Source organism: Podarcis pityusensis (assembly GCF_964106645.2).
Source record: "Podarcis pityusensis genome assembly, chromosome: 11".
Lineage (NCBI taxonomy): Eukaryota > Metazoa > Chordata > Lepidosauria > Squamata > Lacertidae > Podarcis > Podarcis pityusensis.
This window is the reverse complement of record NC_138036.1, coordinates 41334997-41360038: the sequence shown is the minus strand read 5'-3', so window position 1 is coordinate 41360038 and position 25042 is coordinate 41334997. Positions and strand designations below refer to the sequence as shown.

The 25042-nt window shown below is 40.7% G+C and overlaps 1 protein-coding gene and 1 long non-coding RNA gene across 2 annotated transcripts in view; one reads left to right on the top strand and one right to left on the bottom strand.

Annotated features, from left to right (window-relative positions):
• Window positions 1-8044, top strand: part of FBXL17 (F-box and leucine rich repeat protein 17) — a 145961-nt gene extending 137917 nt beyond the window's left edge. Inside the window, exon 9 of the mRNA XM_080972678.1 lies at window positions 5165-8044. Within this exon, the coding sequence (XP_080828804.1) occupies window positions 5165-5302 (138 nt within the window). The 3' untranslated portion in view covers window positions 5303-8044. The remainder of the gene's footprint in view (window positions 1-5164) is intronic.
• On the bottom strand, window positions 6000-22623 carry LOC308458453. Its single transcript, XR_013977429.1, has 2 exons — window positions 22432-22623; window positions 6000-6286 (listed from the first exon to the last, which is right to left on the bottom strand). It is a non-coding gene; the product is annotated as an uncharacterized lncRNA (long non-coding RNA).
• Window positions 22624-25042: the final 2419 nt, after the last annotated feature.

Genomic DNA, 25042 nt, shown 5'->3' with positions numbered 1-25042 from the left:
TATTAGAATGGGAAACAAAGGATGAGCTAGTTAAAGCATCTATGACACACTGGGCAATAGATACTGGGCAATAGATATAGGACACAATATAGACCTAAACCTTTGGAAGAAACTTTGGAAAAGTGATTTGAAATTTACTGTGTGTTATTTTCTGAAAGACAACTGCTTGAAAATGATTCATAGATGGTATTTAATTCCAAATAGACTGGCTAAGATACAGAAAGCAGACTCAGATACGTGTTGGAAATGTAAAGAAATGGGAGGAACCTTTTTTCATATGTGGTGGACATGTAGAAAGGTGAAAGAATATTGGGAAATAATTTATAATGAGTTGAAAAAAATGTTTAAATTTACCTTCCCCCCCAAAACCAGAGCCCAGACAGAAATTCCTAGGTGCCAGAAAAGAAGAGTGGAAAATATTTATTGAATATATGGAAAATAATTGTACACAGCTGAAAGCACTGGCAGAATTAAGATAAATTCAACAGAGTTAACAATATTTGATTGATGTAAAAGTGTAAAACTGATTTGAATGGTTATAGTAAAATATGCAGGAAAGTATGGTATCTAATATGAACCATGGAAGGAGAAGAAGGGAAGTCATTGGATATTTTAAAGTTTGTAAAATGTTTAATTTGAAATGTATAAAAATGAGAGAGAGAGAGAGAGAGAGAGAGAGAGAGAGAGAGAGAGAACCAAGTCCTTGCAAAGTACTGAGTACTGAACTTCTTCCTCTGAAGATCACTTCAATTACCGTATTTTTTGCACCATAACACTCACTTTTTTCCTCCTAAAAAGTAAGGGGAAATGTCTGTGTGTGTTATGGAGGGAATGCCTACGGGTGGCATGCCTACGGATTTTCCTTCTCTAAAAACTACGTGCGTGTTATGGTCGAGTGCGTGTTATAGAGCAAAAAATACGGTAGTCTTCACTCGAATCCACAGTCCTAACAGATAACCTTCAACAATGCCTTCAGCACTTCTTGCAATCTCCTACCATGGGCCGAACAGTATGCTGTAACCTAATCCCTTTTATATGCAAAGTTACTTACCAACTCTGCCCAGTAACACAGATAAGAGAGTCACAAGATGTCTGCAGGTGCATTGTGGGGAATGAGTCATCTCTGCTGACTCATGGAAAATTAACTCATTAACTGCATTCCTTAATAGTCCAAACCTCTGACAATCATTAGCAGACCATTAATAACCACTAATGACAAAGCCCCTGTTGACTTGAACATATGGAGAACTGCAGCAGTTCCACTGTTATATGTGCACAAAGTTTAATGAAACAGGAGAAGTGAAATTCAGTCACTTCATGACACAAAAGTGAAAGAGGGAATACAAAGAGTATTTCCAAATGTAGAGATTGCACTGCATATTTTTCTAGCATTGATAATTACTAACTGCTCCACAGAAAACTCTCTTTCTCAGCTGAGAAGAATAAAAAACTCTCGTGAACAACAGTGTTTCAGGACAGACAAGATTTGCATAATATTTGTGTCATTTAAAAATAGTAATACTTTATTTGATGGTTTAGTGTTGCTTTTATTTTGTGTTACATATGGAGGACACCATAATCCTTTCAGTGCTTAGGGCCTCTAAAGGTCTTAATCCTGCCCTTTCTGTAATTCATTTTGACAAAGTGTTGCATCAGTATTCTGGTGAACACTGGCTTTCACCAGGTGCATTCATTACCAGGCCACTGCTGTTGCTTTCGATCCATAATTTAAATCGAAGCACATTGTTTGCCTTAACATTCAGGAAATCCAGAATGCAGATGTTGTGCTGTGTGTGTGTGTGTGTGTGTGTGTGTGTGTGTTATTCAACTAGTCCTAAGCCCCTAAGCACTGAGGTAATCATTGAAACTCTCTGGAACATATCGGCCTTAACAGATCAAGTGCATAGCACATCACACAAAATGACTCCACAAACCTTTCATTGTGTTGCAGCTACAGGCAGGAATTATAATTGGGCCACCTGAGAATGTTATTCATTCAACTATTAGGTTTTTAAAAAGTCAAACATTTGTTGTTATTTTTTTAAAAAAAAATGACTTGAGGAAATAATACCTGTAGAGCAGCAGGATAGCACATAAACCTGCCTAGTCCATTAATTGTAAGCAAGGCAAAGGTGGTGGTTGCATAAAAGTTTTTCAGCCCAGAACAAATGTGAGGGTTGGACACTGGATACCTTTCTCTGTCCACAGAGTTCACCATGAGTATTGGAATAAAATATCACAGAGAAAACACCTGCAAGAGGAACACTGTTCGCTTCTGCCTATAGACTGAAGACCTTCTATCATTAATGCTAGTACCATATATATGTACCATCTCCTAGTTTTTATTGGAATTTAATGAATAAATTGTAGCTTGTCAAAAATATTTTTTGCCAACAGAAAGTTGATCCATGGGGCTTTAATTGGGACTAGTAGTTAGCCATTATTTATTTTAGTACAGTGGTACCTCAGTTTTCAAACGTAATCCATTCCAGAAGATGGTTCGACTTCCGAAACATTCCGGAAGCATTTACTTACGGAAAACTCAATATGGAAGCTGCATGGCACGTTCAACTTCTGAAAAGCGTTCAAAAACCGAAGCAGTTACTTCCGGGTTTTTGGCATTCGAAAACTGAAAAGTTCGACTTCCGAGACGTTCAAAAACCGAGATACCACTGTACTTCTCAGGCTTCCAAATGGAGTTCCTTATTTTGGGAAGCCTCACACATTTCAGTTGCTGCTACACAGAAGGCACGGAAGTGAAATCTATGTAAATACTATCATCATGCATGATTATCTACAGATTTCATGCTGTTTTATGTCAGAAAGGTGTTTTGTGTAGGAAAAAACAGATTCCTTTACAGGTGTAGATCACATACCCAATGATAAAGGACTCCTGTATGTGCAGTGGGCACAAACCGCTTTCTCTGTGCTTATGAGGAGATATGTGACATAGTTATTCATGTATATGCACGCCCACTTTTATCTCGCCCTTTTTTGAGGGTGAAGAATCTCACATTTCAATATGCATTTGCAGGTACTCTTCCCAGTTTGATGAGTATGTGAATTGTAATTTGTTTACTAACCTGGTTGTATGACTTTTATAGATCTTTTATTTGCCACTGTGAACAAACTACAGAGTTTTTACATAAGAATTTCCAGAATATATATTCACTATGAAAAACAAATAACTGAATAAATAAATAAATGTTATTTTTAATCAACCTCTGCTTCAGGATTTGAGTGGATCCTTTTAGGCTTTATGCTTCTACTTTGCCAAACCTTTATTAGGCATTACAAATATAGGTCATCATAAAACATCCATATATAATTTTTTAATATATATATAAAAATAAGCAGCTAGGCTTTATAAAGGATATGTGCATGTTTAAATATGGGTTGTTTTTTTAAAAGGATGGTCCCATTGTACAGGTTTAAGCTACAGAACAATGCTAATATATGTAGTTTGACCTGATAAATCAAATTAAAACTGCTTTGTATTTCTTATTTTCACAATTAAATACCGTTGGGAAATTCAGCAGAAAGTAAAAGCTGCTTAATGTTAAACTTGTGTTCTTTTTTAGTTCTTTTAATGGCCTTCCCATATCCAAGAGCTGTTGTCCAAGAAAACTGTATATTGCCCCTCGCTCCTTGGAGATGTTTTCTCCATCATTGTTTGAGATAAGACAGTGTTTTCATCAGAAGCAATACATGGAGGCTTATGACATCATATATATTTCATATACTACCAAAGAAAATCATTTCTCTTTTTCTTTACTAGCAATTTAGATGTGTGCATTTTTTAGAAATAGTATTTATGGGTTGGGGTATATTCTTGAGTTATGGGCTTTATAATTACCCTTAATAATGCTAATTAATACTTTGTTTTCACACAACACTTTCCCAACCTTATTTCAGTAATCTTTGCAACAACTTTGTTGGGCCTAAATTATCGTCCACACATAACAGAAGCAGAAGCAGAGCAGAATCCATTTTTGGGACTACTTTCTTCTCAGCTTTTAAAATGTGATTTACTGGTGTGTGCAAGCTACTAAGGGGCTTGTAGCATCACAGATCTCATTCTGATTTATTAAAAGGCAGTTGCTGCTTTTAGACATCTTTGGTGTTGCTGTAATGTAGTTGTTTACAAAAGTGTTTAGAGCTTGCAGGGTCTCTGTGTTCTTGGAAAAGAAGTTAAACCTATTTTCTATCCAAGTTGCTCTTCAGTTGACAAATCTCCCAATGAAGATTGAGTGTTTCTATTATCAAAGCAGAAGAACTGTAGATTAAACCCGTCATTTATCCCTGTCATAAAATGCAATCACTGTTCATTCTCTGCACTGCCTAGCACAATTGCTTCAGTTGGGGATTCTTTTTTTGAGGGGGGGGGGGGAGGTTGAAAGTAGGTTGATATTTAAGGTGTTTTGGTTGTGCTTAAAAGATTTCTGCCAAGGAGGAATTCAAGGAAAGTGAATACTTATTTGTGGCAAGAATGGAAAGTGGTTGTCGTGGGTATTACTGGGCTTGTTATCTCATATTAGTTGGACGTAGGGCACGAAAATAGGAAGTGCAAAGTGAGCAGTTGTTCTGCTGAGACACTCCGTCAGATTTAGGCAGCTGAGTATTTAAATTAAATATTGATGTATCTTTATATGTTCAATAAAGGTTCCAAAGAAAGCTACCTAAAAGTTGTGGTTCTTAGGTTAATCTATTATTTATCTAAAAGGACCATGGAAGCTGTCTGTTTCTGTGATATGAACTACAATCAGCTTTAAAATAATTGACAAATTAATCCCCTCGCAGCACAGCGGTTGTAAAGGTGTTAAGTTTAATTAGGTCTTTCTGATTGCTTTGTATGATCAAGGAACAAAGGTGGTATCTCTGGATAAGGTCTAGCAAGGATGCTCCTGACCTGCGTGGCTTGTATATTTTAATTATTGATGGCCGACATTACATCTGTTACCCAAAAAAGGGACCTTAATTCTAAGTTCATTCTCACCAAGTAGTATAAAACGAAAACCATCTCGAGAAGATATTTGTGAAGATCCTCTTAACAAATCACTGCTCTTTTACTCAGATCCAAATTAGCCAGCCACATGACGAATCCATTGTTGACTCCCCGCTCCCTTTTTTAACATAAGTGACAGATTCTCTCTTTTGTTTGCAGGTGAATGAAGTGACTGTGGAACAACTAGTGCAGCAGCATCCGCACATCACTTTCAGTACTGTACTACAAGACTGCAAGAGAACTTTGGAACGGGCTTACCAGATGGGCTGGACACCCAATATGTCAACTGCCTCTTAATTCATGATGTGATAGTCGAATACTTGGCAGATTTAGGCTGAACATTTGAACACTGTTAAGTTTTTTATGAATATTTTTGCTTTATATTAAATATATGTTAAGCTTTTAATATGGAATATACATATACATACATATATGTATGTATCGTTCAATGTAGTGGGAAATGTCTATTCTGTCTTTTCGTGGAAATATTGAAAGAGAAACCTGGTCAGATATATTTAATTTTTTGGGAAAGTTTATTTGTCAACCTAAACATCTGCAAGTTGAGTAAAATGTTGCAGAGGGTTTGCAACTTTTTTTGATGCAACATAACTGTAAGTTTACATAAAACAGAAACACTATTTGGATGTGTGTGTGTTTTTCCTACTACAAGTTCAGGATAGAAACAACTTGTTAAAGATGCATTGTAAGATTTTTGTATACATAAATCTGATGTTTAAAAGCCTTTTGGCAAATTTATTGAAGTGGGTTTCTGCTAGTTCTGTGGGTAGTTTCAGCAATGTAATAATACATTACACTTTTTTCTTTCATGTTTTTTCCTTATTTTTGCTGCTCATATTTCCTTTCAGATAGGAAGTGTTGATTCCTTTCCTGGACTCACTTAAATTAGAGACTGATCTTAAATGGATGCTACCCACATTTGTGTGTTTGAGCTGCACAGTTGTGAAATTTCACAGATAACTGTGATGCAAGAATATAACATTTTGATGACAAATCTTTATTTTGGATGGACTCTTTAATAAATGCTGGACTCATGTGGAATGGATATTTAAGCAGATCATCCTGCTGGTTTCTGTTGGTGCTGCCAAAGTGATGTTTTTGCCCTGCATCTAGTTTTCAGTATCTTGTGAATGCATGTTATTTTGAGACAGGCTTCTGTAGCAGTTGTTCCCGGCTGAATGTGCCCTTCATTTGGTTTCTCCATGCTTGCACCTTCCAATTTCCCACAATGTTTTCATTTTTAACAATGTTCTCTAAGCAAATCTGAAAAACATAAAGATAAACGACCAATTCAGAGGTAAAAATTCATAGTTTTCCCCACTCTGTGAAAGAACTGTGGTGAGCCTTGGTCTGTACAATATCTCTTCATCTCTCCTGGGGCATGCCAAAGGCAGTTGGATGTATCTGGTTCCACTTTTAGACAAACCATAGCTCCCCATTGCACCTGAACTCAGAGAACACTGGTTAGTTAAAAACTACAGTTAGTTCAGATGATCCAGAAGTGGTTCCTGATGCTGACATGCTCACTCACTGTAGTTTAAAAGAAGCCACCGTTCCCCATGTTTGGATGTAGTGAAGAACTGTGGTTTGTTTAAAAGCAGATGCTAGGGGGAAACACATGAACCCAGAACCTAAAATGGCTCGAGTAAAAATTCAGAGTTTCCTGTTACATTCAGACTTGCCAGGTTACATATTGGGGCTTGTCCCAAGTGACCCATGCACAAGTGGAAGGCATTTTTGCTCCTTTATGGCAGGCGGTTTCTCTCTAATCCATTTCCCTAGGCTGTATGCTACATCATATATCAATTCGTGTTTTTTCAGGGTGGATGGAAGCTGCAGTGGAAAGGAGTATGAGAGCCCCCAATCCGTGTTTAAAACATTGTGCATGGTTCTTTGATCTATGCCTTTGCAGATATACAGCTTAGTGGATTTATAATGTTTCCTTCTTCTGCTCAATCACGTGTATAGATCATATTGAGAAAGTCTAGTGTGAACTCTTCGCTACAGTTTTCCAGACCCACAGAAATGCTTGCTAGTTCAGCATAAGCACAGCCATGTGTTTAAACTAATCTTTCTCTGTCCTGTCATGTATCTGGATTTATTTTCAGCTGGAGAAATGTGCCCCTGTAAACTGACCTAATAACAAAGTTATCTTAGACAGGTATCCTTATACACACTTACTTAGAAGTAACTTCCATTGAACACAGTGGGACTTCCTTCTGAATAGGCATGTGTAGTATTGCGCCTTACTCTTCTGTCATCACTGGTTAGTAAATACTGAATTAAAACAAATGAATTATGGTTTTTATTGTTAAGCTAATTAAAGACCCAGTCTTGAAAGTGCCCAGTTCCAGGGTATAATTTTCTGCTGCCCAACTGTTCTGCCATACCTGAAGTTGCCACAGTGCAAATCGTTTGGAATCCAAAACAGGTTTATATGTGCAGAGAATGTTGTGATGAAATGGTTAGTTTTAAGCCTGTTAAATTATTGTGAAGGGTTAAATTTGAAGATAGTTGACAAGCAGACACTAGAAACACAGACAGGGCAATAAGTAACCTTTAGAATGTAACAATTTGATAAAGGGTGATTCTTCCCCTCCCATGCAACAATGTGTGTTTGTTTTTTAAAGGTTAAAGTGTTTTAATCCAAAATATCAAATGTTCAGGCTTCACCTGAAGAGTTGCCATTATTGTCAAAATGTTTGGCTAATCTAGAAGACTTTAGGCAGCACAGCTCTGAAAACAACATTAGTATGTTTGTATAAATCACAAGTCCAGTCTTGCAGCATCAATTCCTGAGGACAGAAAGGGCTTGCTGTGTCATTTCCGTGACAGTTCTTTGAATGTTTTCTTATTAGATATTTCAAATTGAGACTAAAAGCCTTTGCAAAAGGAACAAAAACCCTGTACAGTGGATTTTGCTTGGCATGTCACAAACGTATGTGAATGCATATAAATGCAGGGCTTTATATCCACTTAAATAGTGGCAGTATTTTCACAAATAAAGACAATGAATGAAAATGATGCCTCAGCATTTTTTCACTTTTAGAAGTGCACCAATCTCTGTAATTAATATATTTCAGTTCTGCATTGCTCTTAACCTTGTAATTAGCTGTAAAAAAAAAGAGAAACACACAGTGGGAACTATATTTTTGCTACTCATGAAACTTTGCTCTTGTTTCATTCAGGAATTAGGCAAGTATTAGAAATGGGGGGGGGTGAGAATTTGAAAATTAAAAGAGCCCGGCTCAAATAAGATGGCCCCATGTTAAGTAGAGACCAGTTCCCTTCAAGCTGGGCCAAATTAAATATGGGATTCATCTGCCACCATATCTACTTCCCTGTCCTCTCAGCCAGACCACCATGCCACCTGCAGTTCAGATGAGGGTCCTTTTCTCGATGACAAATGGCACATTCCATGCATCAATTACAAGAAAATATAGTGTATCTCATCATCCCCAGCAGAAAATGATACATTTACCACAGACAGCTTTGTAGGAGTTCCCCTCAACAGCAAATCATATATTACCTGTGTGATTGCCTGCTGGGCATCAGTAGCCTGGGGGGGTTGGCAGAGAAGGAGGAGCTTTGGTCTGCTCAAGTATTGAAGTTGAACACAGAAAAAAACCCATTATGTAATTTTTACAAAGGAAGCAGAAAATTGTGGAATGCAAAGGTGGTCCTGTTGGTCCAGGGCACGCACGCACACACATCAACAAAGCATCACTTGGAAAGGCAAGCATCTGCTACTGTTTTCAGTGTCATTGCATGCAAAGCCACAAAAGAAAATCGGGCAGAATTGGCATTGCTGTTAATATCTCTCAGACCTGATGAATGCCAGCCTTGCATTAAGCAAGCAAACAAACAAACCCAGCTTTAAAACAAGTCCATTTAAGAAAGCATCTAAAATGTTTGCATGACAGTGAATTTTAACTTGTTCAGCTCACAAGATCTGCCGAATGTAATGGACTATTGAATTTTCCTGTTTCGGTGCCTATAGAAAATCCCTGACAAATGAGGAAATAACTCTTCTCCATCTCCCTCACTTTACACAACTGACAACACAGACAGATTGTTTTGTTTTCCTTTTGGTTATTGGTGAATTCGGAAAAGGGATTGCTGAGTCTGTTCTTCAAAGTGCAAACATACAAACAAGACATTCCAGACTTATGTGTGCATTTTTGTAGATTGACGTACTGTAAAGATTTGGCAGAGGGGCCTGCTTCAGCACAATGTTGATGGTTTCATTTTTTACATGCAACTATTCTCTCTCCCCTTGCCCTCCCTAAGTGTTTGGAGAAGGTGAGTTGATTGCAGAGGAATTTTTGAAGAGCTTTCTTAGACTTGCAGGTTTGGTGTTTGCAAAAGAAAGGCAGTGGTATTACACCTCTGTAAAAGCATTGGTTTCTCCCCTCTAGAGTATTTTTCCTTTATAAAAGAGAAGTTTACATCAATAGATTTCTTTGATCTGTTGCCTACCCCGATCCTTGTAATTCAGTCCTTAATCAGGATTAGATTGAAGGCAAGCAAGCATGTTTTAGTTGCTGATTTTATTTTTCTGATCTTGATTTAATTCATAACTTCAAAATGTGGAGCTGCTTTATACTATCTGATCCAACAGTCTTTTTCTGACTGATAACACCTATTTGGGTCATAGGCAGAGGGGTTTTTACATCACCTGCTGCCCATTCTGCATGCATTATTGTACACTGTACCACTGAGCTGTGTCCCTTCCCAACCCAAAAAAAATCCTTCAAGGATAAGTAATTGGTTGAATGCAATATATATGGCATCCATATTTATAGAGGGGACCCCACTTTCATTTCAGTTGTTTTAATTCTTCCATCCCCTGCATCTTTTTCTGCTTGCTTTACCTTGCATGATGTCACCCTCTTCTTGTCTTCTAGCTACCTTCATCAGCAGTTATCTCCACTTCTCATTTCACACACACACAGTTTACACACACAAATCTTATCACTGCAACAGTTTCAACTTCTCAATATCTCTGCATGTCTTCAAATGATTCCAGCTATCTTTCTGGCTGTAGCCGGCCTTATAATAGATGGAGCCCATTTTTAGAGCACCCGGTCTATAGGTGGCCCAGTCATCAGCTTCATAAATCTCCATTGAGTCACCTCACTGATTCAGGAACTGCCACAGAGCACCCTAAAATACTCCTCAATCATTACGGACACTCTTCCTGTGGCAAAATACCTCGCACTTCCCTAAGCTCTCACTGACGGTTTCCAAAAACCCTTTCAATTTAACACAAAGCACATTTTTAGATAGATATATATATTTAAAGTTTCTGTTATGAGAGCACATCATTTCATGCCACAATCTAGATTCGTGCTTTTCAAATGTGAAACTTTTAGCCCACTTCAGCTTTAAGCCTTAATTTAACTGTTACAGCTTTATCCAAATAGTCTGTCAAATGTTATGTAAAACTGACTATTATTTATTTGCACTGAGTGAGATAAGGAGAGGCTTTCCTATCCTTAAAAAAAAAAATATTCTCAGGAGTAAGTATATGGGAGGGTAGGAAGGTGGGTGGATGAATGAATGCATGTAAGGAGAAACTATGGCTCAGCAGTCTTGTATCTGCTGTTAAGACTCGAGTGACGTAAAGCTTTATTTTTTATGGGCAGCTGAATGATTCTGTGTTAATCTCTCTTGATTTAGCCTTATGTGGGTTCACTGCCAATTCATTTGGCTTTGAGTTCACAATGGATGAAAGCTAATATTGGTGCAACGTTATCTAAAGTATCTAAAGGGGCAATTCAAGAGTTGCTTGACTAATTTAGTCCCGGAATTCACATATGGGCTATATACGTACTGTTATCCCCATCTACTCTGCATCCAGTGTGCTCTCAGCAGTGTTTTGGGAAGCAGTATACACACAACATGAGCCACAATTCATATCCTCTTGTTTCGATACATTTCCCATCAAACCAGCTTTGATCCAAATTAAGGAAAAGGGCAGCCTTGTTGTGTGTTAAGATGTACAAGATTTAGGTTTATAACAAAATCTGAAACTGAATTGTGGCCTTTAAAAAAAAATGGTAGGCTAATAATAATAATTATACTCCACCCATCTACCTGGGTTTTCCACAGAAACCCATAGAAATGTCATGTAACCGTGTGATTAGAGGAAACAAACCATGTAGCTAACTAACATTCTGCAAAATTAAAGTACCTTTCACTCACCTGTAATCATTCCAGCTACTCTGTCATCTTGTCTCTACTGCTGGGAACTGGCATGGGGCTAAAGACCAGGTGTAAGCTGAGAGGGATGGAAGAGACCTTTCCATACAGTCATGGATCAATAAGTCTTCCATACTAGTCTTAAATTCTTTTGTTTTTGTTTTTTTACTTAAAAGCAAACAAACCCAGACTAGAACAGAATGGCTCAATCCAAATCTTACCATGCTTTGGAACTAGCAGTCCCAGGTAGGCAAGTGCATGTTCATCTATGGCAGCTGGCAGAATCTGATGGGAGCTCTAGTCCAAAATATCTGGAGGAAATTGAGTTAGCAAAAGCTGATCTACAAGCAAATGCATCAATCAAGTTTGGTGGTGACCAGAAAAGAATCTGAATCAGGTAAACACGGGGCTATCTTTTGCTGGAACAGGGCAAAAATGTAAATCCCAAATAACTAGTCTAGAAAAGAACAAACGTCTGATTTACATGTGTTGAGTTTCTTTTAAAAATCGGAACATGGAAGACTAGGCTACACACTTAACTTCTTTTCAACTCATTCTGCTTATCAAATAATTTTATTTGATGTGTCCTGAATATTTTAGAACTGAGACTGTAAAAAGCATAGGCACAGCCAATGACAAATAGCAATAGTATTTTCAGTGGTCTTCAACTACGCTTTACTCAGAGTAGAGCCATTGAAATGAATGAACATGACTAAGTTAGATCCATTAATTTATAATCAACTTTCAGTAAAACTTTACTGGATACCACTGTGTATCCTCTTAGTGGGTGGTTTGCTTGATCAGTTGAGTGGTGTATAAACTGTTCTGTGAGGACCGGCAGCTGCCCCCCCCCCCCCAGATCTGGTGTGTCTTTGCCATCACACTCCCTTGAGGAACAGGTGAATTTCATGGCTCAGAATTCCTTTTATCAGCTTCCACCAATATACCAACTATGATGACACTGCTTTAGAAATGGTCAGGAAGTTCAGCTTGTCCAAAACAGTGAAGCAAACAAAAAGGATCATATAATACCAGCCCTTTGTCATCTGTACTGCCTCCCTGTCTATTTCCAGGCTCAATTCAAATGGCATCTATGAAACTTTAAAGACCCAAACAGCCAAGAGCCATGTTTCCAAGTCATTCCATTTATATATTTATTACTCGCTTCTTTCATAAGAAATGATCCAAATTATACAAACATCAAAACCTAGCATTAAAAAACCCCCAAACACACCCATAACATATATCTAAAACATATGTAACATAACATATATTAAAAAAGGCAACTCCAACACAACCCACCCCCCTAAAAAATAAAGACAAAAGGGGCCACCACTATACATATATACCTGGTCCCTAAAATAATATTGAAGGTGCCAGAGACCATCTTGCTGGGAGTCCTATAAGACCTTGCCCCTGCTCTCTGTCCATTTCTACCTGGCCTGGGATTATTCTGATTATTCTGCTTCTGCCACCGAAAAGAGCCTAGAGCCTATCAGGGTGGGGTTATTGTTTAGAGGTTGTTGCTGGGGGTCAATATTCAGTTTTGGAGATGCATTATTTGCTGTTATCTGGATTACATATTTTTAATGTTAGACCTTATGAATTACAGCATCAGTGGGGTTTTGAATTTTATTATTCATTTATTAATATGAGAAGTTTTAATTAAACTGCAGTTGATATGACGATACAAGTTTTGTTGTGTCTCTTAATTGTTAATGAAATATCTTACGCAGCCTCTGCTTTTGTGAGCTGCTCCGAGCATGTTTTAATTTTGAGAAACAGCATACACAGCGATGAGTTTCTGAAACTTTGAGGTGTCCCTGAGCATGTTGTCCTCTTGAGCAGGGGGAGCCCAGTGTTCCTGTAAGCCCACCATGTCAGCGAGTGCTGGATGGCTGGCGCCTCTGCTCCTTTTCCTCCCCTTTACTTCCTCCTGTATTTGGGAGTTGGCAGGCTTACAAGCCAGGAAAGTGGAATCGGGGAAGGCGGTAGAAGCATCAACACGTTTCTGATAAATGCAAGTTGGCTGCCACTGCAATTGCCCATTTGGTTCCTGCAAAGCATTGTAAGCAATTCCTATAACAACTGTCTGGTGTTCACTGGAGGAGGACTTGCAAAAGTCATGAGCCCTCCTCAAGTGCCTAAAGCAGTGGTGTCCAAACTTTTTTCAAAGAGGACCAGATTTGATGAAGTAAAGGGCTGTGAGGGCCGACCAAAGGGCCAACCTTTTTTTAGGATTGAAGTTGAGCTTTTTTGTGATTTTACCCCAGGAAATAAACTGCCACAGGGCTGGATTAAACCAACCAGCAGGCTGGATTAGGCTCCCAAAACGGACTTTGGACATGCCTGGCCTAAAGTTTCTGCCAGCTGATGATGGTCTTGCGTTTCAGAATATTTTAGTGCTTCTGGACCTGCTCTTTGGGAAGGTAAGAGAAATATCCTGGTTTTTTTATAGATAGTTGATGTCTCGCTTTATCTTCTTAGGGATTCAGAACGTAGCTGGGGAAAAAGACAACTTCTTCTGCCAAACTTAAGTTTGCTGCATTTCAGATAAAACTATAATGTGTCCATGCAACATGCAAATCTCTCTCCAATAACAACTGTAAAAGCACTAGCTCTGGATAATTGTTTTGAATGGATGTCAATTTAATCAGCATGAAATAATACCAATATTACTTAGTACCTTTCTGGAGGGTTATCTTTCAGCAGACAAAACTATAGTGCTTTGAATAAGCTTTGTAAAAACTGGATTTTAATAACTTTTACAAGGAGGTAGCAGGGTATAGCAATTACACTGCAGTACATTTGCTTTCCCCAACATGGCTTCCTCCAGATGTTTTGAAACACAACTGCCATCATCCCAACTCATTGAGCATACTGGCTGGGGTGATGGAATCTGACCAAAACATCTGGAGGACACCAAGTTTGGAAATACATGCATGTATGGCCACCTGAGAGTAAGTCCCATTGACTTACCTCTGAGTAAACATGCATAGGATTGCCTTGCCATACATTGCTTTACCTTTAGGGTGGGTCTTCTATCAACCAAAATAAAACATACATGGAACTCAAACCAACCAAAACGAAGTACCTCTGGGTCCCATTGATTTCAATAGGACAGATATACATTGTCTGGAGAATTCAAAAGTTTGCTCTCTGCTTTGTGATAGCTTAGATATTGCCCTGTTGTGGCTTTGTTGTTATTATTTCGATCAATGGACCAACAATCTGTCATTTCTGTTTTTATTGTTAGTTCAAACAAGAAGTGTGTGAAGAATTATATTAGACACCTAAAGAGAAATAAATAGTGAAAAAAGAAAAAAATCTATTTATTATTTTATGTGCCCAGAGTCCTCTAGGGTGTATTAAAGAGCCCAGATTGCCCCCTCAGCATAGTATCTTGTCTCTGGCATAGTTTTAAATCAAGCAAAAGCACAAGTGGCCATATAGACGACGCTTCTCAAAGTAACTTCAGAGGTAACCCAGTCTGAGTGATGTGAGAATTGGGGTCACTGTTCCCTACAACCTATGCATATTTGAAAACTCCAGGTTCTGTTTATTCCGCCAAGAAGAATGCAATAAAATAAGGAAAAATCAGTGGGGAGCTTTTTTCTTTTTTCTTTTGCATGACAATATGAAGAAAATTTAGGCACCACACTAAAAATTTCTCCTCCTGGGGTCTTCCCATCATGGATACATCAGACCAATGCAAGATAGCTGATGATGAATCAGCAACTGTTTATGGAGATTGATGCCTGCCCTGGAGTAACATCTTCTTTTTCTTTCTTCTTTATAGCAGTACATAGGTTGAGAGCAGAGAATGTCAACTGGGAGCACCCTGCGAGGTTCCCATATTAATCATATTAGGGTTTAAAATAAAATGCTGCCAGAATACATTTGTTTAAAACATGAGAATGATCTACCTTGTTTGACACAATATCGTAAATATAGGCGAATAAAGTAACATATATCTGGTAGCTGTTCTTCTGAGGGCAAGAGCTTGAATGAATCTCAAGTGTTTTTTTCTCCAACATCAAGAAAAGCTATTTATCATAGGTGACCGCAAGCAAGCGAGAAGAGGCAATTGAAACAATTGTACAATTCTTTCCAAATAAGATTCTAACACTTTGTAGGTTGGAGGAGCAGTGCTCCACTTGTCCTAATGGACCAGCTTCCACTGGAAGTGAAGAGCATTGGGCTCTAGTTCTCCTTCATAACAGGAGGCAGGATTACCCTCTGTAGCCATGGAGATGTAGGGACTTCAGCTATATGCAAATACATTACTCTGCATGTGATTCCTTCTACACACAGCCACCATAAGAACACTGTTCTGTCTGATCATTCTGATGGGAATATAGCTCCATGCCAGCAAGTGTTGCCTCCTAAGGTAATCAACCTCCACCCAGGATTTGCACATGAAATCCAACAATAGTTCAATAGCTCCACTGCCCTCAATCTTCTATTCATTTGACTCCCTGTACAATTATGCACAAGGAGCCCATCCCAACCTGTTCACACAATACCAATAGCCAGGAGACTGGTATTGAACTAACTTCCCAAATACCCTGAGGTTCTATGGATCCCTCTTTTCTGAGATCACTCTCTTGTTATATATAAACACCTGCGCTGTGGAAACAGAATCTTTAAGACCACATTCGCCGCATGGGACCCCATTGTTCAGTTTTCATGAGATCCATCTTGAAACAGATTAGCTTTGTTCCCCTCCCTTTTTCTTCTTCCTTAGTGTTCCCTACTCTTCTATTGTCTTTGTTGGTGTCAGGAACTGCTGTCCGCTGGCCCTGGAGAAACCTTCCAGTTCTGGCCTGGCCACTGGATCATATAACAGACTTCATTTTCCAGCTAAGCCCTGCTTGAGCACTCAGGTCAACCAGAAATCTAGTCTTTTGCATTTCTGTTATTTGCCCTGACTCCCAATTTGTTTACTGGTCCTCTCCTCTGATTTACCCTCTGATCCCTCTACTGTGAGGATGGGAACCTGAGGCTGTCCAGGTATTCTTGGCATCCTATCAGCCACAGCTAGCAAAGCCAATGGTCAGGGATAGCAGGAATTTTAGGCCAACAACATCTAGAGGCTCACAGGTTCCTCATCCCTGCCCTACTTTATTGACACCTGGTTTGTTCTCCATTCCAGTCTTCTGGTTTTCTACTTGATCCTGATTGCCCTTGGACCAATTCTTGGCTATCTCCAGACTACTACAGTGGTACCTCGGGTTACATACGCTTCAGGTTACATATGCTTCAGGTTACACACTCCGCTAACCCAGAAATAGTGCTTCAGGTTAAGAACTTTGCTTCAGGATAAGAACAGAAATCGTGCTCCGGTGGCGCAGAGGCAGCAAGAGGCCCCATTAGCTAAAGTGGTGCTTCAGGTTAAGAACGGACCTCCGGAACGAATTAAGTACTTAACCTGAGGTACCACTGTACTAATAGCCCAGCCCTGACAGTTCCATGAAATCAAGCAAGCAATTACCGGTAACCATAGGATCTGACACAGGAGTTCCTGGGTAACAGAACCACAATATGTTCAGGTAGACAGGTGACTCACAGAAACAGAAAAACACTTTGGCAGGCACAATGACGATAACAACTCCACAGGTAAAGCTGAATACTGTTATTAGTTTGTGGGTGCCTGACACCTATAATTCCTGGAGCCAGTAAGTGTTAAAATCTAAATAAGCCAGGCTAGCTCGATGTGTTGAGATAATCGTCTGGAGTGATGGGTCATTAAGAGAACAAAGGAAAGGTGATGGGCCATTAAGGAAGCAAACAGAGAAGGGAATCTGTGCCAAATTCAGATGGGGGGGGGCTTCCCCCAATTCTCATGGAATTGGACGGGACCCCAAGGATCATCTAGTCCAATGCAGGAATACGCAGCTGTCCCATATGGGGATCAAACCTGCAACCTTGGCATTGCCAGCACCATGCTGTAACCAACCAAGCTGGGAGTTGAGTTGAGAGTTTGCTGTAATTGTGACCCAGAAGAAGCTGCAGCCTGGAAAGCCAGAGAAACTGAGCAATGGTCGATTTCTGTTTGACTCCAATGCCATGTCTATGGGAGAAAGGAGACCTTTTTGGGGTGTTAATGCTTGGAACCCTAGAATCTTGCACACATCATTCTGGGATTGGGATGGCGTGCAACAATACATTTACTTCTGCCTTCCCTGCCTGCATAATTGAAAGTTCCTGGTGCCAATGTGATTGTTACCCACTGGCATCCTTTTTTTAAATAAACGTGAAGCAAATAACAACAAGAGTGGGATTCAAGGCTCTGTGCAACCATCAATCAACTCGCTGACAGGCGAACTGAAGGCAAGGATTGTCTTCCTTCTTGTATTTACTGACTTGCCCTTGGCCACCACTGAAATCCTGCCATTTGTTATCAGAGCTACACTCAGTGATGTTTCTTTCCTAGGAAAGCCACCGCTAATATCTTGGCATTTTTATAGCAGTTGCCAGCTGGTGCAATATCCCCTCCCCCCAAGAGATGCATTAAAATAGTTGCATTCATCCCTAGTCTTCTGTTGTAGTAGTTAATTTTATAGTAAGGCAAAGAGTGATTTACTCTTTTAAACCTGCTTTTCGTTCGCTCCCTCTCTCTCTTAGACACTGAATTGTACGTCTTTTCGGAACTAAAAGCCTTCATTGTGAACAAAATAAAGGAAAGGCATTGATTGAATTATGGGGCAGTAATTCTCAATTGCCACCAGCCAAGGGCTTGTCCACATGATCAATCAAAGCAGATTTCAGTGGCACATCTTACCCTTAGCACGACACTCCCTGTAATTCCCCTTTTTCTGGAGGAGTACCGTAGTGTCCCATCCATATGAAACAGATGAGAGGGAGGGAGAGCTCTGCCATTATCTCCATTCCCCCTCCATATAAACTGCTTAGATGTGCACTTCACAAGCATAATTCAAACAAGGAGCAATGCACATGGGTACACTGATGGCAAGGCAACCTTTTCTTTCTTTCCTTTCGGAAGGAACATGGGCATGAGCGTAGCTTTGAAAGCACTGCCCCCTTGATATTCAAAGGTTGATTATGCCTGGAGCAGTGTATTTGCTCAATCTCTGGTTTTATTTTTTATTATCTTTCTAGGAAGATTATATTCATTATAAATGCACTGTAAATGCTGACTATATGAATAGTGTACTCAAACCTTCGAGGCCTCTGGATTCCTATCAACATTCTGAATTCATTTAGGTACATGCAATTAAGGATGGAAGAGAATATTGTTTGTTCCACTTTTTTTAAAACTACAGTGGTACCTCGGGTTACATACGCTTCAGGTTACATATGCTTCAGGTTACAGACTCCGCTAACCCAGAAATAGTACCTCGGGTAAAGAACTTTGCTTCAGGATGAGAACAGAAATCGTGCTCCGGCAGCGCGGCACCAGCGTGAGGCCCCATTAGCTAAAGTGGTGCTTCAGGTTAAGAACAGTTTCAGGTTAAGAATGGACCTCCGGAACGAATTAAGTACTTAACTCGAGGTACTACTGTACGTACTGCATAGTAAGGACACTACAGTCAGCTGACAGGACCCGGTTAGCTCTGCCATGGCATGATTATTGTGTACCCACAGCACCCCCTCTCCCAGGAGCCAGGCCTCACAGTCAAAGGAGAAGGCATGAGAACATCTAATCATCATCATTTTTAATTTGTATACTGTCTTTCTATCTTACAATACTCAAGGCGGTTTACAAGCTGAAGAAACAAAAAATGTACACCTTATAACAATCTAATGCAATACAAAAATGTGATAATAAAACAAAACTTTAAAATAAGCAACCTACATCAAAAAGGAACATTCAACAATTATTAGAATAGTATAAAATAATAATATCAACATATAAAAGTTAAACAGAAATCCACTCAACAGTTACAATAAATAATTTCTAAACTATAATCAATAAAACAACGGCAAGCCACAGTACATAAAATAATACAATACAGATTGAGAAGCAGAGACTAGAGCAGGGGTAGGCAGCCTAAGGCCCATGGGCCACAAGCGGCCCATGGAGGTCATTTAACCAGTCCACAAGCTGCCCCCAAACCGAGCCGCCTGCTCAGCAAGTCCCTGTGCGCTGCACTGGAAATCACATCTATGCAGATATCAGAAATCACATCTGTGCAGATGCAGGTGCCAGAAATTGCAGGCACACGGGCAATCCGGCCCATGGAGGGATCTCCCTGGAGTGAACCACCCCAGGTGAGGTAAACATTGCCGACCCCTGGACTAGAGGGTGGAGCAAGGCAGGTGGAAGGAGGCCTTGCCTAATGAAATCTCTCCCCTCACAGTTCTTCCTCCAGGAACAGCTTCCTTATAAGGAGTTCCATGACCAGGGGGTGGGGCAAGGCAGGTGGAAGGAGGCCTTGCCTGATGGAGTCTCTCCCCTCACAGTTCTTCCTCCAGGCACAGCTCCCTTATGAGGACTCCTAGGGCCGGAGGGTGGGGCAAGGCAGGTGGAAGGAGGCCTTGCCTGATGAAGTCTCTTTCCCTCACAGTTCTTCCTCCAGGAACAGCTTCCTCATGAGGAGTCCCATGGCTAGGGAGTGGGGCAAGGCAGGCGGAAGGATGTAGGTAAACCTTGGTATAGGCATTGGGTGTGTATAGGGATACACACACCCTTGCTGGGGTCTGAGCCGTGTCAGGGTAGGTTAGGGGAATATGGGACCAACACAAAACATGATTTTACGCAGTTGGTCCCTCCCCAAATCGCTGAGGGTAGCTCTAGGCCCCTCTGCCATGTGCTTGTGGACAGAGACTACCCTCATGACCCCTCTAATGGGGTACCCGCTTATTGCCACTGCAGGAAGTCACCACTTCACCCCTTCTTCAGATGCTTGACTAAAGGATTCTGCCCAAAGTCTAAATTGCCAAAGTGGTGACAATTGCTATGGAGAAGGCAAAACCTGCAGAGCAGGGGAAATTCCTTCCCGGCCCTGCAAAAACAGCAGCCATCGTACAACCGTTTCTTCCCTGCATGCCTGGGAAGAAAAACAAGAGGGTGGGCTGCGTCGGTGATGCTCTGGGGCCACTGTTCTCTTGGAGTAGATAGGAGTAAAGCCTCCTCCAGTGTGGTCTGCTCCGATTGCCCCGCCCCCAAGGCTGTTGCGGATTGGCCAGAAATTTCAAACTGGGTTTGGCAGAAACCCAGCAGGCACCACGGTGGCTAGGGGAGAGGAGCCAATGGTCGGGGCAAATATGGCATGGCTTCAGAAGGAAGGGGAAAGACTGTGCCGAGTTGCAACCGCTGCCCACTTCTGTACCAGGTAAGTGGCCATTATTGGCTTGTGGTTTTTTTTAAAAAAATCATAACACTGAAAGTTCAGTTCAAGGGGCTATTTGCCTAAAGACAAGCCTGCGGAATGCCAACACTGATGGGGCCTCTCATATTTCAGCAGGGAGGGCATTCCATAACACTGGTACCACCAGTGAAAAAGGAAGGTGCAAAGTATGGCTAATGAGGGGTGTGGCCTGAGGAGAATCCCAAAGGGCTTGGAAGACACATTCAACTCCTGAGCTTGAGGTTTCCCACGCCTGGTTTATATAAACTAATCATGTGGACATAACTTACCTTGTGGGATCTCAACCACTGAATCGGAAGCCCACCAGGGTTGTCTCCCTCTCCCCAACATACATGTATCCACTCATGTAACACTTTAATTTCTACTGTATTTATGCCATGTAATTGATCCCTGTAAATGTGGTTGAGTCATTTAAAGTGACCCTCAGCTTCAGCGGAGGACAATTCCAGTCCATAGCTGTCAACTTTTCCCTTTTCTTGCGAGGAATCCTATTCGGAATAAGGGAATTTCCCTTAAAATAAGGGAAACGTTGACAGCTATGTTCCAGTCACATTTTACTTCTTTTGCCACAAGGCTGCAACAAACAAGATGTCTGAACTATTCCTCCATTTTATTTGGAAGTATAGTCAGGTAAAACCATATTGCTGAACGGAAGCAATATTTTAGGAAGGAAAATACGGCAAGCAGCTTTTTAACATTAATTGAAACAATCCAGCCAATATAAGTCTGTTGGCCAAGTGACAGACATTGTGTGTACAGCAAATTGCATATAGGTTGATGTGAAAATCTAAATGCTGCTTTGCATATGAGAGAGAACTCTTTGTGTCTGCTTGGAGAGTTTTCCATTGCTATCAGAGGTGCTTTGTAATCCAGGTGTTTTGGAAACTTCTTTTATGCTCATTATGCCTCATGAAGGCCCTGCAGCTGTTCCTTTTCTTCAGGGTTCCTCCAGGCTGTCTAGTTTTATCCTGCTTTTAGCTAAATATTTCCACTGGTTGAAGGCCAGGACTGTTATCATATCACACATCTGTCTTTCTGTCTGCCTGCCTGTCTGTCTGCTGCTGCCCCTAGAATAAAGCAGTTCTTTCCATCTGGGGGACATTCAGGCAGCTGCAATTTAAATTGGCTAGATAGACTGTTTCAGAGCAACCGATCCCTGTAGGACATGCATACTGGAGTACCCCTCACCTGTCCACACAGTTTGCAGAAATTCAGTGGACTGGTAGTGGTTGTGACTTCCTCCCGAGACCTCGCAGTGATGTCCCTGTAATAAAAGTACAAGTGTTTCTATGATACCTTTCCTCTGCTCCTGCCTGTACACTGCACCACTAAGAGCCAAAGAATATCAGCAAAAAGATAACGATGGATTAACAAAACAAAATTTCTTCACATCTAGAGTCGCTGGGTGCTTATACAGTGGTACCTCAGGTTAAGAACTTAATTCATTCTGGAGGTCCGTTCTTAACCTGAAACTGTTCTTAACCTGAGGTACCACTTTAGCTAATGGGGCCTCCCGCTGCCACCATGCGATTGCTGTTCTCATCCTGAAGCAAAGTTCTTAAGACGGGGTACTATTAGCGGAGTCTGTAACCTGAAGCGTCTGTAACCTGAAGCATCTGTAACCCAAGGTACCACTGTATGTGCTCCTCTTTTTATATTATTATTTAAAGAATATTTAGCCCACTCTTCTGCATCCAAAAGGCTCCCTGAGAGGCTTACATTTCACTACAAACCATGGCAGGCTCACCCATGAAGCAAGGTGAGGCCATTGCCTCAGACAACAGGATTTTTAGGGGCAGAACATCTCCATAGAGATTTTTACCACCACCACCCCTACCACCCCTGTTCCTGATGTAGATCTTCACTCACCCCTTCTTCTCTGGTGGGAAGGAGGACACACCATTTTGTGGTTCACCTCAGGTGACAGACATCTTTGGTTGGCCCTGGTACAAACAAGCAGGGACAGCAACGCAAACATAAACGAGGGATTATTGTACGTCTTACAGAAATGGCATGGACATGTGGGTTCCTGCAGAACAGCCTGCAGCCCTTTTGCTCCTCCCTGGTTCTTCCCCTTTCTGTGCCACAGCAAGCTAGGTCAAGGCTTGTCCTGGCATGTTATTGAAACCTAGACTCACGGTTATGTGCTCTCTTCACTAACCACAAGCTGTAGCCAAGGTTTCTTCTGATTCGTTATCTGATGTGGCCATTCCAATGCCCTCATCTCATGGAACGTGTGGTGTGGAATTTGTTTCTGTGAATCCAGGACAGTTTCTTTTCAATATTGTTACAACCTCGTTCTTTAAAGAGAGTTTAACTTTTCAATAGCTTATGCATAGGACTACTGTCCTGATTTCAGAACCTCACTTGCATTTATGGTATGTAAAAATAGTAGGAAACTCAGAAGCAGTTGGGAGCAGTCCAGACCAGTTTTTCCTTCTCTCTCAGACTCTTCTGTGACTTTGCCTTGTAGCTCCAGCAAATGACATTTATCCACCCTGCAGAAATTGTTACAGCACAATCCTATGCATGTCTACACAGAAGTCAGTCCTGTTGAATTCAGTGGGATCTCCTCCTGAGTAGGCATCCATAGGATTGTTTGTCAATAACTTTCCCGTCCGTGAATATGAGTGATAGCTGAGAAGTTGGCAATGTTGCACCGGGGTTAAACTTGTCATGAAATATTGAAATTCATCTTTTTGATGTGATGATGTGTTGTTGTTGTTTTGAAAAAAAATAAAGCCTCGTAGATTCCTCTCCAACTAATAAAAAAAATGAAATTGATTTTCCTGTAAAATGCTCATTGACAGGCAATTGGGTTTAGAAAAAAAATTATTAGAGATGCTGGAGAGGCATTATTTGGGATGGGAGGTAAGGCTGGGGGTTTAAAACACAGAGGAGAAAAAGTTAATTTAAAGTGATGTTTGGTAAAAATTCCCCTTTGAGATCCTGTTGTGTAATTGAACAGATTAAGAGAACTGACAGTAACTTCACAGTGTGTCTAAGTGGAGGTCTCTATGGGTCAGCTCTCGGATCTTGTGCCGACACGTTAAACAAGTTTGTCAATTTTCCATCAGATTGATTTTTCTCACAGGTCTGGAAGCCTCGTCTCATTTCATCTTATTTCCACAGGGGTTCTTAACATTGCAAACTGCCATTTACTTTTGTCTCAAAGTGTGAGGAATGATTTTTATCTCAGAGTGGCAATCAAGGCAGGAAGCTCCTGAAATTCAGCGCTCTGTTTATCATGGAGCACATTTTGCTCCTGGTTTTTTTGGTGGGTGGAGAGGGCTGCTTTTCTTCTGAGAGGATTTTTATTTGAAGGTAAACAAGCAAGAATCGTCTTCCCTTTTTTTTACTTTGGCAAATTATTTATATAGTCATCTCCAAAGTCTCAGCTTTCTGAAGGGAAAAGGCTATTGTTTTTCTTTACAGTTTCAGCCCTAATGAAAGAACAGCTTGACTAAATATGGCACTCCCGAAAGGTCACATAAAACCATATTGATGTCTATTTTCATGTCAGGGTGAAATGACCCCACCCCTCGAGGGGTTGTCAAGGGAAATTACATGCATGGATAAATCAGAGAGCATACCTCTTAATGATCAAATACCGTTACAGCTTTTACAAATCCAAAGCCTTAGAAACTTTACTGCTGCCAGAGGAACCACATCATATATGCAACAGTACCACAGAGGGCAGAGTTTGTCTTTAAGTCTTCAGAGCTAAATAAGCTGCGTAAGGACCAGATCCAGGTCTCTTCAGCCAACGGACTGGCAATCATCCAAATATGAGCTGTTAATAAGCAGGTTTAGCACCATAGGCAGATGCCAAGACCAAGACTGACATTTGCAATGTTCAGTGACATGTGATAAACCCTTTCTTTTTAGAAAGGGTGGGAGAGAAACAGTGTAACTGCGCATTAATAAACACATGTTGTTGTTGTTAATAAAATGGCTCAAGACCGCAATATCTCAAGGATCGCCTCTTTCCATATGAACCTACCCAGACCCTGAGATCATCTTCCTAGGCCCTCCTTCGTGTGCCTCCTCCTTGAAAGGTTTGGAGGGTGGCAACACGAGAACGGGCCTTCTCTGCAGTGGCTCCCTGTCTGTGGAAAGCTCTCCCCAGGGAAGTTCGCCTGGTGCCTTCATGATACACCTTTACGTGCCAGGCAAAAACGTTCCTCTTTAACCAGGCATTTGGTTGATCCGATTTACATCCTATGCCCTTTTAAAATGGTTTTTATTGGGGGGGGGGATGGGAGTATTAGGTTGCTGTTTTTCTTTTTATTAGGTATTTTGTGGTTTTATATTTTGATTTTATTCTGTGAACCACCCTGATCAATAAATAATAATAATAAATAATAGGCTGTGTCCAAGTGACCTTCATGTGCAATGGAACTCCCTCTCGTTCTCCTGTCTTTCCTCTCTTGATTCCCAATGGACCCTCAAAATCTGCTCCGGAGGACTGGGGAACCTT